General features: G+C 50.3%; 1 protein-coding gene across 3 annotated transcripts in view; it reads right to left on the minus strand.

Annotated features, from left to right (window-relative positions):
• Positions 1 to 7,003: 7,003 nt before the first annotated feature.
• Positions 7,004 to 12,194, minus strand: part of CUX2 (cut like homeobox 2) — a 273,824-nt gene continuing 268,633 nt past the window's right edge. For all 3 annotated transcript variants that reach the window (XM_029922230.1, XM_029922231.1, XM_029922229.1), the window contains one exon: positions 7,004 to 9,998. In XM_029922230.1, coding sequence (XP_029778090.1) covers positions 9,197 to 9,998 — 802 coding nt within the window. In that variant the 3' untranslated portion in view covers positions 7,004 to 9,196. The remainder of the gene's footprint in view (positions 9,999 to 12,194) is intronic.

Here is a 12,194-nt window from a genome sequence, read left to right on the forward strand (position 1 = left end):
CATGATGGACTAGGCCCTAGGTCCTCCTAACATGGATTCAGAACTTGAGTCACATGTCCTCCTTGCCAGCCTGGAAAAATCGTGTACATTTAGGAAAATGTGGCTTAGGATGAGCAACCTACAGTCCTCAGTCCACAGGACAAGTTCAAGAATAGGAAATGAAAACTATCAAGGTCAGGGAATTGTGCCACTGTGAGCATCCGGTGCATGCTGAGTAATTTCTCCCACCTCTCCTGGGACCACAGCTGACATGGGAGCTGGGGAAGCGGTCCCCCACACAAGCTGAGTCAGGGTGCTGTCTGTGGTGTTTATGACCACAACCTCTGCAGGGCCAGGGGCATAGGATGGGGGAAATTGCAGGAGAGCGCCCCAAGAGGGAGGGTCACAAGGGCGCCCTCATCTGCTAGGCTTTTTAGGGCTGGAATATTTCCTTGCCACCAACTGAAAGGGGGAGGGGAGACAGTCGGTCAATACCTAAGTGTTGGGGATCCACCTGCTCATATGTCTGTGTGTCCTTGTGACCGACTGGGGATGTTTGGGGCACATGGTCTGAGAATGACTAAAGCATCCCAGAAGCATGACAAAGTAGAGGAAATACTCCTTACTCAGACCTTGGGAGTAGGGGGATACTGTTATATATGCAGAAGGAATATTCTGAGAAGCCACTTGGGGTAGGGGTGAGAACCTCAAGGAGGGTAATCAGGCTGGAAGTTATGCGCTGCCTGCCCATATCCAGCCACCCTAAATGGTTAGTCGTACTGCTCCCATTGGACTTTCAGGAATCAGCTAAACTTTAGCTGCTAAACCATTAGATACCAAAGAAGTAAAAAATCGGTATGCTGAAAACTAGAGAAAGCTTATGAAAGAAATTGAAGACCTAAGAAAATGGAAAAGCATTTCATGCTCATAGATGGGAAGAACAAATATTGTTAAAATGTTGATATTACCGAAAGTAATCCACACATTCAATGCGATCCCTATCAAAATAGCACCAGCATTCTTCACAGAGCTAGAACAATCCTAAAATTTGTATGGAACCAGAAAAGACCATGAATAACCAAAGTAATGTTGAAAAAGAAAACCAGAGCTGTTTTTCACAATTCCATACTTCAAGCTGTATTACAAAGCTGTTATCATTAAGACAGTATGGTACTGGCAGAAAAGCACATAGGTCTATGGAACAGAATAGACCCACAAGTGTATGGCCAACTAATCTTCAACAAAACAGGAAAAGAATATCTGATGGAATGAAGACAGTCTCTTCAGCAAATGGTCCTGGGAAAATTGGACAGCAACATGAAAAATGCAGTGGGACCGCTTTCTTATACCATACACAAAAATAAATTCAAAATGGTCAGAAGACCTAAGTGTGAGACAGGAAACCATCAAAATCCTAGAGGAGAAAACAGGCAGCAACTTCTTTGACCTCAGCCGCAGCAACTTCTTACCCTACACATCTCCAGGGGCAAGGCAAATAAAAACAAAAATGAACTGTTGGGACCTCAACAAGATAAGAAGCTTCAGCACAGTGAAGGAAACAACAAAACTAAAAGGCAACCGACAGAATGGGAGAAGATATTTGCAACTGACATATTGGATAAAGGGCTAGTATCCAAAATCTATAAAGAACTTATCAAACTCAACACCCCCAAAACAAATAATCTGGTGAAGAAATGGGCAGAAGACATGACTAGACACTTCTCCAAAGAAGACATCCAGATGGCCAACACACATGAAGAGATGCTCAACATCACTCATCATCAGGGAAACACAAATCAAACCACAATGAGCGTCACTTGTCACTCACTCCTGTCAGAATGGCTAACATTAACAACTCAGGAAACAACAGATGTTGGTGAGGATGCAGAGAAGTGGGAGCCCTTTTGCCCTGTTGGTGGAAATGCAAACTGCTGCAACCACGCTGGAAAACTATGAGCCACTATGGAAGTTCCTCAAAAAATTAAAAATAGAACTACCCTATGACCCAGCAATTGCACTACTAGCTATTTATCCGAAGGCTACAAAAATGCTGATCCGGAGGGGGCACATGCACCCCAATGTTTATAGCAGTGCTGTCCACAAGAGCCAAATTATGGAAAGAGCCCAAATGTCTATTGACTGACGGATGGATAAACAAGATGTGGTGTTTATATATAATGGAGTACTACTTGGCAAGCAAAAATAATGAAATCTTGCCATTGGCAACAACATGGGTGGAACTAGAGTGTATTACGCTAAGTTTTGAGGGGAACTTTTTTGTTATCTGCAGCCAGAGGCTTCCTAACAGGTAAGCTTGAGTGACTGTCGCTGTCCCCTCTAAGGAGTGTGGCTCTGGGTGACCCCAGTGTAGGGCTATTGTCAGCACAGTGGGATGGAGGTTAGTGCAGGAGTGGTGTTCCCTAGACACCCTTTCCCTGGAAGCCTTCCACCGCTCTCCTGAGTGAACAAATACTGAAATTTATAAAATCTTGACATCTAAGTTGAAACTCGTCAGCAGCAGTAAAATGATAAACTGGGGCGCCCGGGTGCTCAGGTCATGATCTCTCGATTGTGAGATCGAGGCCCAAGCACAGCTCTGCGCTGAGCCTAGAGCCTGCTTAAGATTCATTCTCTCTCTCTCTCCCTCTGTCCCTCTCCCCTGTTCTCTCTCTCTCTCTCTCTCTCTCACACACACACACACACACACACACACACTTTGTCTCTCTCTAAAATAATAAAAAATAAAAATTAAGGAAAAAGATAAATTGCTTAAGTCCAGCTCCAAATCTGTGTTTTCTGATGAAGACTTGTTAAAAGGTGGGCCCATGAACTGCTTTTAACTCAGGGCTTCGAACGGTCGCCCACTCCTGACAGAGGGTCAGAGCCTGGGCTCCGTCCACCACACCTGGGGCCGCGGCGGCTCTGGAAGCCCTCGGGGGCCGTGGCCGCCACCACTGTACTCCCTTCATTGTCCAAGGGGACTGTTGTAACGGTGTCTCGGTTTCTCCGGTCGTGAGGTCAAGCGCCCAGGGCAGTGCACCCAGGCCTTCCAGGCCGTGGCTCCTTGACAGCGGGGACCAGGTCTGTGGCTGGCGTGCCCCCCAGGGCTTGGCCCTGAGATGCCAATCACCGCCTCCCCTGAATCTCCGCTCCCTGTGGGTGCCTGGTCAGGAACTGGTCCTCAGACACTAGCTGAGCCGGGCAGGGTCCTGGGAACTGCGAGCTGGAGGAACAGATTAGGTGTGAGGCGGCCTTAGGGAAGACCGTGCAGTGACCCAAAGCCTGGCTGAGCTCACAGGGATCTTTCCAATAAACCGTTTGCACATCTGTAAGTGGATCAAGATCCCTCTCAACCCAAGTGTTCCAGACTATTCCAAGACACCCAGTGAACACCAGCTCTGTATGCCTGTTCTTCTGGTTCACCAGCATTGTTCCTGGAGCCTGGCACACCGGTGGGGCCAACAAAATGAAATCATTAGAACTGCCTCCTATTTACTGACGCCTATGATGGCCTAGTCACCTGGCGGGGGGGGGGGGGGTAGTTCTTAAAATGCAGATTCCTGGGCCCTGGCTCCTGGAATTATGGGTCAGTAGGTTGTGGCAGGGTCTAGGAAGCTGCATTTTCAGTAGGAAACAGAGATTTTAGGGGCATAGCTGAGGAAATGTTCATTTAATCTTCTTTAAAAAATTTTTTGTTTTTATTTTTGAGAGAGACAGAGCATGAGCAGAGGAGAAACAGAGAGAGAGGGAGACACAGAATCTGAAGCAGGCCCCAGGTTCTGAGCTGTGAGCATATAGCCTGATGCAGGGCTTGAACTTGTGAACCACGAGATCATGACCCAAGCTGAAGTTGGATGCTTAACCAACTGAGCCACCCAGATGCCCCTCAAAGACACTTCTAAGGCAGTGTGGTAGCCAGTCCCCATGATGAGCCTTGGGTGGTCCTTGCCTCCTGGCATCCACGCCTTTGTGTTGTCCCTGCTCACACTGAGTCACGGCAGGCTGGCCCTTGTGGGGCTTGCAGATCTAGGCCACAGAAGACACTGTGGCCTCTGCCTTGCTCCCTCTTGGCTGCCATGTTGGGGGGACACTTGAGCAGCCCTGACAGAGGAACTGAAGCCCTCCGGGGACGGCCAGTGCCAGCCTGCATGTCATGGGAGCACGCCATCTTGGGAGCAGATTTTTCTAGTCCTGGAGCAGCCTTCAGATGACTGCAGCCCCGGCTGACAGCTTAATGGTGACCTCCAGAGGGACCCAGGAGCCAGAACCACCCAGTGAGGCCACTCCCAAATTCCTGGCCCACAGAGAGCGAGATAAATGTTTACTGTTTTAAGCCACTAAGTTTTGGCATTATTACTATATGGTAATAGACAACAACACAAGTAGATACTCTTACGACCTCGTGCCTTTTACAGATAAGGAGCCGGACTCTCACTGAAGGACCCTAGATTACCCGATAGTGGAGAGTCAAATCTAGGCCAGGCTGAGTTCAAAGCCAGTGCTTTTAACAACTCCACCCTGGGGGGCTGGAGAAGGTCATAAAACCAACGGTCTCATCCCTTGGTTGTGGCAAATGGGGAAACTGACCTGGAGTGAGCAGTCACCTTGGCTAAGGTCACTGAAGGTGGTGTTCCCTGTCGCGTCCCTACTGCTCTTGGGTTTGCAGGGGTGACTTCAGCCTCCAGGGTGCCTGCCAAGGCAGCCCACTTTCTAGGGCAACACATACCCTGTGCCTTTAGCTATGGAGAGCTTGGCCTTTAGAACCATCTCTAGAATAGCTACCCTAGCAGTCATGGGTCAGTCAGCCGGGTGAGGTGATGGGAGGTGCGGCTGCCGGCCCAATGCAGGAACGAGGAGCAAAAGGAAGGCAGGGGTGGGAAGCAAATGACCACAGAGGCCCAAGGGCTTGTCGCCTCCCCAGGCAGACGGAACCTCCAAACCTCCTAAGTCTGCGAGTCTCACCCCTTGCCTCACACCATCCATGGCTCCCGGTGCCCTCAAGAGAAAGGCGTATTTCCCACCATGCCCTAAGGGACTTGAGGACCGGACCCTCAATCCCTTTTCCTCCTTCCACCCCAACTTCAAATTCCAGCCTCCTTTGGACCGATTTCCCCATGTTCTTGTCCCTGCTTCTCCTCTAACCCCTACAGCATTTCAGGTGTCACCTGAGGTGTCCTCTCTTCCAGGAAGCCTTTCTGGACCCCACTACTCATGCTCTTCATGGTTACCCATGTTTCTGCCATTGAATCACTGAGCACACGGTAGGCACTCAATAAATACTTATTACCCAGATGCATGGTCACCAAATTGCCCCTAACTCAGCCCTTCCCTATCCCCTGATCTAAACCTACCACCACCCTCCTCCAAAGCCTTTCCTGACTTCTCAGTCCTTTCTGGTCTCTCCACTTCCCACTTGCCCACACTCTTTACTTCAGAATTCCACATTTCTGTGTTTTTACTGCATTTCCCACTCCAGATGGGAAGCGGCTGCAGACAATGTGGACACAGAAGATGATGGTCCAGCATGGAGCTTTAGTCCCCAGAGGCTGGGGGCCTCTGCTTCCGTGGGTCCTTAGGTGGCTAGTGTGTCAGATGTGGCTTCTCCTCTCCCACCCCCACCACACCATGGGGCCACATCCTAGGGATTTCTGACTTCTGTTTTTCCAGAGCTGTGAACCAAGGGTCCATAGGGTCAGCCCTTGGCTTTGATTAATTTGAATCCTTACAACCACCTTACAGGGAAGGTGCCATCACTATCACTTCCACTGCCCAGCTTGGACGCCAAGGCACAGAGCGGGTTAGACATCTTCCTAAGGTCCTACAGCTCCAACAGGTAGAGCCAGGGTTGGAATGAGGAGGTCTGACCTCTCACGCCGAGCTCTTGACTCTCATCCTTCTCCTCTCCAACTCTGAGCAAAGACCAGGCCCGCCTGAAATGTCACTCTTAATGGCTAGCTTGGGACATCCATGGAAAGGGGCCATGGCCTTACCTGATGCTGCCCTTCCTGCCTTGACGGGGTGCTTGGGCATCTGGGGGGCCACCTTGCTGGGTTTGGAGCAATTCGTTATCCTAACCAGTTAATAATTTCCTTCCCACTTGAAGGACATACAGAAGGTTTCCAGACAAAGCCAAGGTCTGTCTTGGGACACCATGTGGCCTTGGCTCACGGGTGAGTAATGTCACGTCAGAGACTCTCTTGGAGCTACTGGTCAAGAAACAAAGCTCCTGCATCCTGATGCCCAGATTCACCATCATGGGTTGAAAGAACTGAACCTCTCCCTGCTCATGATAAGAGTAAGCGATACAGAGCCCTTACATCCACACAGGCTTACATATTTTACAAGCATGATTATTCTTCATAATCGCCTCTGTGCCGGCTGCTGCGATGCTCCTATTTCATAGATGGGGAAACCGAGGCCCTAGTTACACAGCTTGGAAAGGGGCAGTGCTGTGTTGGTTACTAGGAAGCCCCTCTTGGCACTTTCCTATCAGGAAGCGGGGGGTGCCTGTTACTCACTCCACTGAGGGGGTGCAGCTTGTAAACTGGTTGGCCTTAGGACCATGACCTCGTGGCCACCGACTTGGGGGCAGAGCATGATCTCAGCTCCAGAGTCTAGCTGGATTCCACCCTGCTGCACTGAGAAAATGGATTCCAATCCTTCCATTTTCCTTTGCTGGGGCCCATAGCACAGCCACCAACAGAGATGTCGATAGGATCCGGGCAGGTGGCACAGGTGAGGACCGAAGCGCACCACAGGCCAATGTCCTGTCTAAAGCGGGGCTCTGCTCCTCAGCCAGCTGCTGTCACATTGGAACTTCGGTCAAGTGTGGCCAGATAACTACAGTTTTCACAAGAAGACGGTACCTGCGATTTTTGTGTGACATGCCCCCATATTTTAATGGTGGGAAACTAACTAAAAAGTCAGTTTTAAAAAATACCGCTTTGCAAAATGCCTCTGAGGGCCAGATCAGACCCCCAGTTTGCACCCCCAGCTCCAGAACAAAGCAAGCAGGACACCCAGACATTATTATACAATTCTGTATTGAGCGACGCGTTACAGAACGTGTTCTTTTTAAAATTTTAAACAAAGTTCATCAATCTCTCATAGAAACGGTTTTGTGGGTTTTTGTTTTGCTTTTACCGTTACAGGACGTGAACCTGACAAAGTTGTTCATGGGTCTGCTAGCTTTAAGTACAACAGGATTTCTGTGTTCAAAAGACTATACTAAGTGCTTAATCAAATCCCGTCACACAAAAGCCAGATTGAGTCCTCTAAGATCTGTCGTCTGGGGGGAGCCTGGATTTCAATGTCGATTGGGTTTCAACAGTAGAAAGTGGTGCGTTCCCTCACGGTTGTCTTGTGACAGGGCGGTGGTGGCTAAAAGGAGAGGTTTCATTTGTTCCAGATTTGATTGCTCTGAAAATTGGTCACTGTTTCCTATTGTCAAAATATAAAAATACCTTCATCTGGATAAAAATGTATACAGTGGAAAACTCTTCAATGCATAGCCTGGGTGTATGGAAAAGGACGTTTTACTGCAGGGTTTGCGCTGTTCTTCTTGGACTGGTGTGGAGACTGCAGCCTGGGCTGGGTGCACGAGAGTTGAGATTCCTGGAACAGCCCTCAGTTATCCCCTTCGGATCACTGGGCTTTACTGGCCTGGTTTCTAAATGCTTGCGGCATCCTCGAAACCCAACAGTCACCTCCCCCCTCACCCCCCGCATTGGATTTGTACTGATTACAGCCACCTTGTCCTCGTCATTCTGGAGTCAGCTGGGGGGTCGCCAATTCAGCCTTCCCACAGTTTGAAAAAGGAAAAGAAAGAAAACGAGGAGTGAGAGAGAGTCAAAACCGAGATGGTGGCTGTTCCATCTACACTGGGAACCCTCCTGCCAGAGACCCTGACGGCGAAGGTGCCGGAGGAAGGGCTTCTCTGAGTTGGGGGACTGAGTCTCTGCTCCCCAAAAGGTTGTGCGCTGGGAAGCAGGAGGGTAGACTAGAGGCTGGGGTCGTGCCATGAACTCCACCTTCTCGTTTTGTTCTGGACTTGGGAGTTGCAGACGCCTTCCAGAAACAGCAGCTGGGTCAGCTTGAGAGAGAAGACGGCAAGAAGGAGAGCTGGGGTGTCTAGTTAGATGAATCTGCTTCCGGTGCTGGGTGCCCGTGGGACGACCAACGCTATCGTTTTCTTACAGCACAGGGAGGAGGAGATGGTGGCCACGGTCCGGCCCGGAAAGCCGGTGGGGGAACTTCCTGTGCTGTGGCCACGATTCGGGCTGGGGAATGGGGTCACTCTGGCTAGATGCTGCCCTCCAATCACCTGACCCCACGCCCGGCTCTCCAAACGATCTTGTCTACAGGTGGACAGGCTGGGTGTCCGACCTCCGTGGTCCGCGGGCTTCTGACTAGAGGGAGTGGAAGTACTTTGTTTTGTACCATGTTGCATCTCGGGTAGGACGGCCGGCCACAGCCCACATCGCTACAACATTTACAACGGCTCGGGACATTCTGCGTTATCAAGGTTGCAAAACAGACCACCAGAATGAAACACATCCTCAACGGCATTGAGGTTTTCATTTAGAGTCTTTTGGACTTTCTCTTCGCAGTACGGTTTCTGGAAGGGCAGTAGCATGTGCGGTGTCTCACAGACAGACGTGGGAAAAAGCCGTAGTTCACGGGTTTTCTAAATTTTGGTCAGTCTTATAGTGTTTTGTGATGGCTTTGAACAATTGTCTTCTTTTAATCTCATCTAGTGGCAAAAAAACGACACAACCTTGGTGTATACTTCGCAACAGTTGTGACAGCATCCTGATTTTATAACTCTCTGTAATATCAAAACAGCATTGGCTGGGAATAAATTCCAAAGGATCCTTTATTAAAATATCTAAAAGAGGTCTATAAATATTTATTTTTCTAAAAGAGTTTGGAGTTTCCAGGTGAGAACATGGTGCCACATCGCCTGTGCCTCCTGCAGAGAGGCCACGATGGAGAAGAGGGCGCTCGGCGGGGCAGCGGGTGCAGTGGCACGCCCCCCACCCGCCCCCTCACAACGTCCTAGAACTAGGATTACAACAAAAAACGTAAACTGCATAACACTGCTGTCCACATTTTGATGGTTGAGCTCCTCCCTTCCTTCCCCCACCCTGCCTGGCAGGGCGAGTGAGAGAGGGAAGGCCGGCCCCTGGCCGTGCCCCCTGCCCTCCTGTGCCTGCCTTCAGAACTCCCACTCCAGGGCCTCCTCCCGATTGGCAGCCCTCTCCAGCCGGTAGATGATGCTGTTCAGGTTGGCCATCTTCTCGTGTCGCCGCTGCAAGTTGGGGTTCACCTTGGCGCTGGGGTGCAGGGCCCCAGCCGTGTCGGCAGTGGGGCTGGCACTCGGCACTTTGGCGGGAGGGGCGCCGGGTGGGGATGGGGAGATGGGGGCTGAGGAGGAGGGGACAGGTGACACAGACATCATGAGGCCTGGGGAGGAGGCAGCCGAGGGTGAGTTCAGCGACACCTCCAGGCTGCAGCGCGAGGACTCAGAGGCGGACTTAAAACTTAGAGGGTCCGGGTGTAGCCTCTCCCCGCCCTCGCTCTCCTGGGGGGGCTGCAGTGAGGGGCAGTCTGGAGTGGTCCCGCCTGGAAGGAGGAGCCCTGGGGCCACTTTAGGGAGTCTGTCGTTAGCCGGAGGGTCAGGATGCGCCTCTTTGGGAGAACCTTGGCCTTTGTCTGGCTCCCCTGAGTCCTGGGGCTCGTTGTCTGCCTCTTCCTCTGCATCCTCCTCAGTCTGTTCCTGCTTAATCCTCACCTGGGCCTTGTCCTGGGTGGCCGGGGGTGGGATGTGCTCCTCGGAGCCTTCCTGAAGCTCCAGTTCCTTCACAGTAGGCTTCTGGTCCTCAGCCTCAGAGTCAGGGCTCTGTGGGGTAGGGTCTGGATGGGAGTGGCCTGGTGGCAGGACGCCAGGACCCCCACTGGGGTCGAGGTCTGTTTCGTCTTGGGTCCCCTCCACCAACATCTCCCGGCGCATCCGGGACCTGGGGCAGAGATGGCGGTGAGCGAGGTGCTGGACAGGGGACCTGGCTAACCCTAGGTTTTACCCAGACAAGTGGCATTTTGTCCCCACCCACTTCCCAAGGGGCTCACTAGGCACTAAGCTTCTTCACAGGCAGCATCTTAGCAACCGGTCAACAACTGCTCGTGAGTGCTATTATTAGCCCTTCTTCATGGAGGAGGAAACAAGCCTCAGAGGGGTTGAGTGACTTGCTCTCGGCCACACAGCCAGTAAGTAGCAGAGCCAGGGCTTGAACTCAGGAGTGCTGGATTCCAAAGCTCATGATCTAGACCTGCGCTGTCCAGTACAGTAGCCACTGGCCCCATGTGGCTCTTGAGCACTTGAAGTGTGGCTAGTCCGAACGGAGATGTGCTCTAAGGGTTAAAAATGCACCTGGATTTTGAAGGCTTCATACAAAAAAGGTAAAAGGTCTCATTAATTATGTTTTTATGTTTACTGCACATTGAAATAGTTATATTAGGCTAAAGAAGTTACAATTAAATTCATGTGTTTCTTTTTCTTTCCTAGAAAATGTTAAATCGCATGTGGCTTGCATTATATTTCTTTTGGACAGCACTGGTCTAGAGTCTTTCTTGAAGCCAAAACCAGATCCAGATTTTGGCACCAACTCTCTGCTTCTTTCCTGGAGGGGCTCTTAGACATCAGCCCAGAAGGGGAAAATGAGGTGTGGAGAGTGACTTGTTAGGATCACCACGGGACACATGGGCAGAGCTAGGACCAGAACCTGGGTAGCCCAACTCCAGTCTGGAACCCACTCATTCTCTCCTCACTTCAACCGCTTCCCTGCTGTCAGCGGGCAACTTAGCCTTACACGTGTGAAACAGGAAGAGTCCGGATTGGGACTACCCCAGTAATCATTTTCCTGGCAGCAAATGAGGTTTAAAGAGGTCAAATGGCTTGTCCAAGGTCATAGAGCAAAAGGGCTGCCTCCGCACCTTTACTGCGGTGGCCCTCTGCCCACTTACATAAAGTACATATTACTGATATATAATGCTAATGACTTAAACTGCAATTATAAACATCATAATAATGGGTGCTTATCACGTATCAGGCACCAGGCCAAGCACTTTTTGCAGATTATTTCATTTATTTTTCATAATAACCTTATGAGAGAGATACTAGTCTCGTTCCTATAGATACAGGAGACCAGGCTCAGAGAGGCGCAAGGACCGCCACGCTCACGTGCACGCAGTTGGGCCAGGAACCCCGTTATCCGGCTACCTTCTCCTGCCTCCCTGGCTCCCTGCTCAGGTTGGGGATGGAGTCCCATCCCAGGATCCTGATCCTAGGGGTCATCTGGTTCAATCCCCAGTCTCTCCACAATGGTGGCCTTGCTCAGCTTTCAAGGCACCCCACCTTCACCGTCAGGCTCCTCTAGAAGGAATGAGGGACCAGGGAGAGCCCTAGTGGTTTCCACTGAGGTGGGACCAGAAAGGTGGGGGGGCAGAATGGCTCTATGCCTGGAGTTCCATCGTTAGAACTTCTAAACTGTAGATCAAATATAAGTGTGAGGCTAATAGTCATTCATACCATAGTATAAACTAGTTAAAAAAAAATAAATTCCTGACTCTTAAATAGCAGGGTCTCTCCGATAATTTCTTCTCAAAACATCCTGTTGTTCACCTTTCCCAGAGTGCACCGCAGTTTGTAATGATACATTAACATGAGTGCTCATTTAATAGTGACCTTCCCTGCTGGTCTGTAAGAGAGGCTAAGGATAAGGACTCTGTCTTGTTTCCTTCAGTGCCTGGTACAGAGTAGGTGCTCAATAAAATTCACCAAATGAAACAATATCTTCCTCTATAACTCTCTGAGAGCAGTTTCTTTGGGGGAGTGTAATTCTCTCTGCTTCTTGGTGCAAATTCCTTGTCATCCTTCAAAACTCAGCTCAAATGCCACCTCTTCTGAAAAGTCTTCCCTGGACAGAATTTTCTTTTTCCTCAGCCCCATATTCCTTCCTGTTTTATAGCAATTAAATTGTAGTAACACTATCTGGTTCATAATTTGAGGCTCTAGAAGGCCAGGGATGATGGCTCTGAACCCTTGTATCTCCAGATCCTGGACCACTGTGCCTACATAGCCAACTGTTTGTTGAGTGAATGCTAGATTAAAGTGGAGTGCTCAGTTCCCGTGGGAACAAGAGGGAGAGGACATCCCC

This window comes from Suricata suricatta, chromosome 14 (genome assembly GCF_006229205.1).
Source record: "Suricata suricatta isolate VVHF042 chromosome 14, meerkat_22Aug2017_6uvM2_HiC, whole genome shotgun sequence".
In the NCBI taxonomy this organism is placed as follows: domain Eukaryota; kingdom Metazoa; phylum Chordata; class Mammalia; order Carnivora; family Herpestidae; genus Suricata; species Suricata suricatta.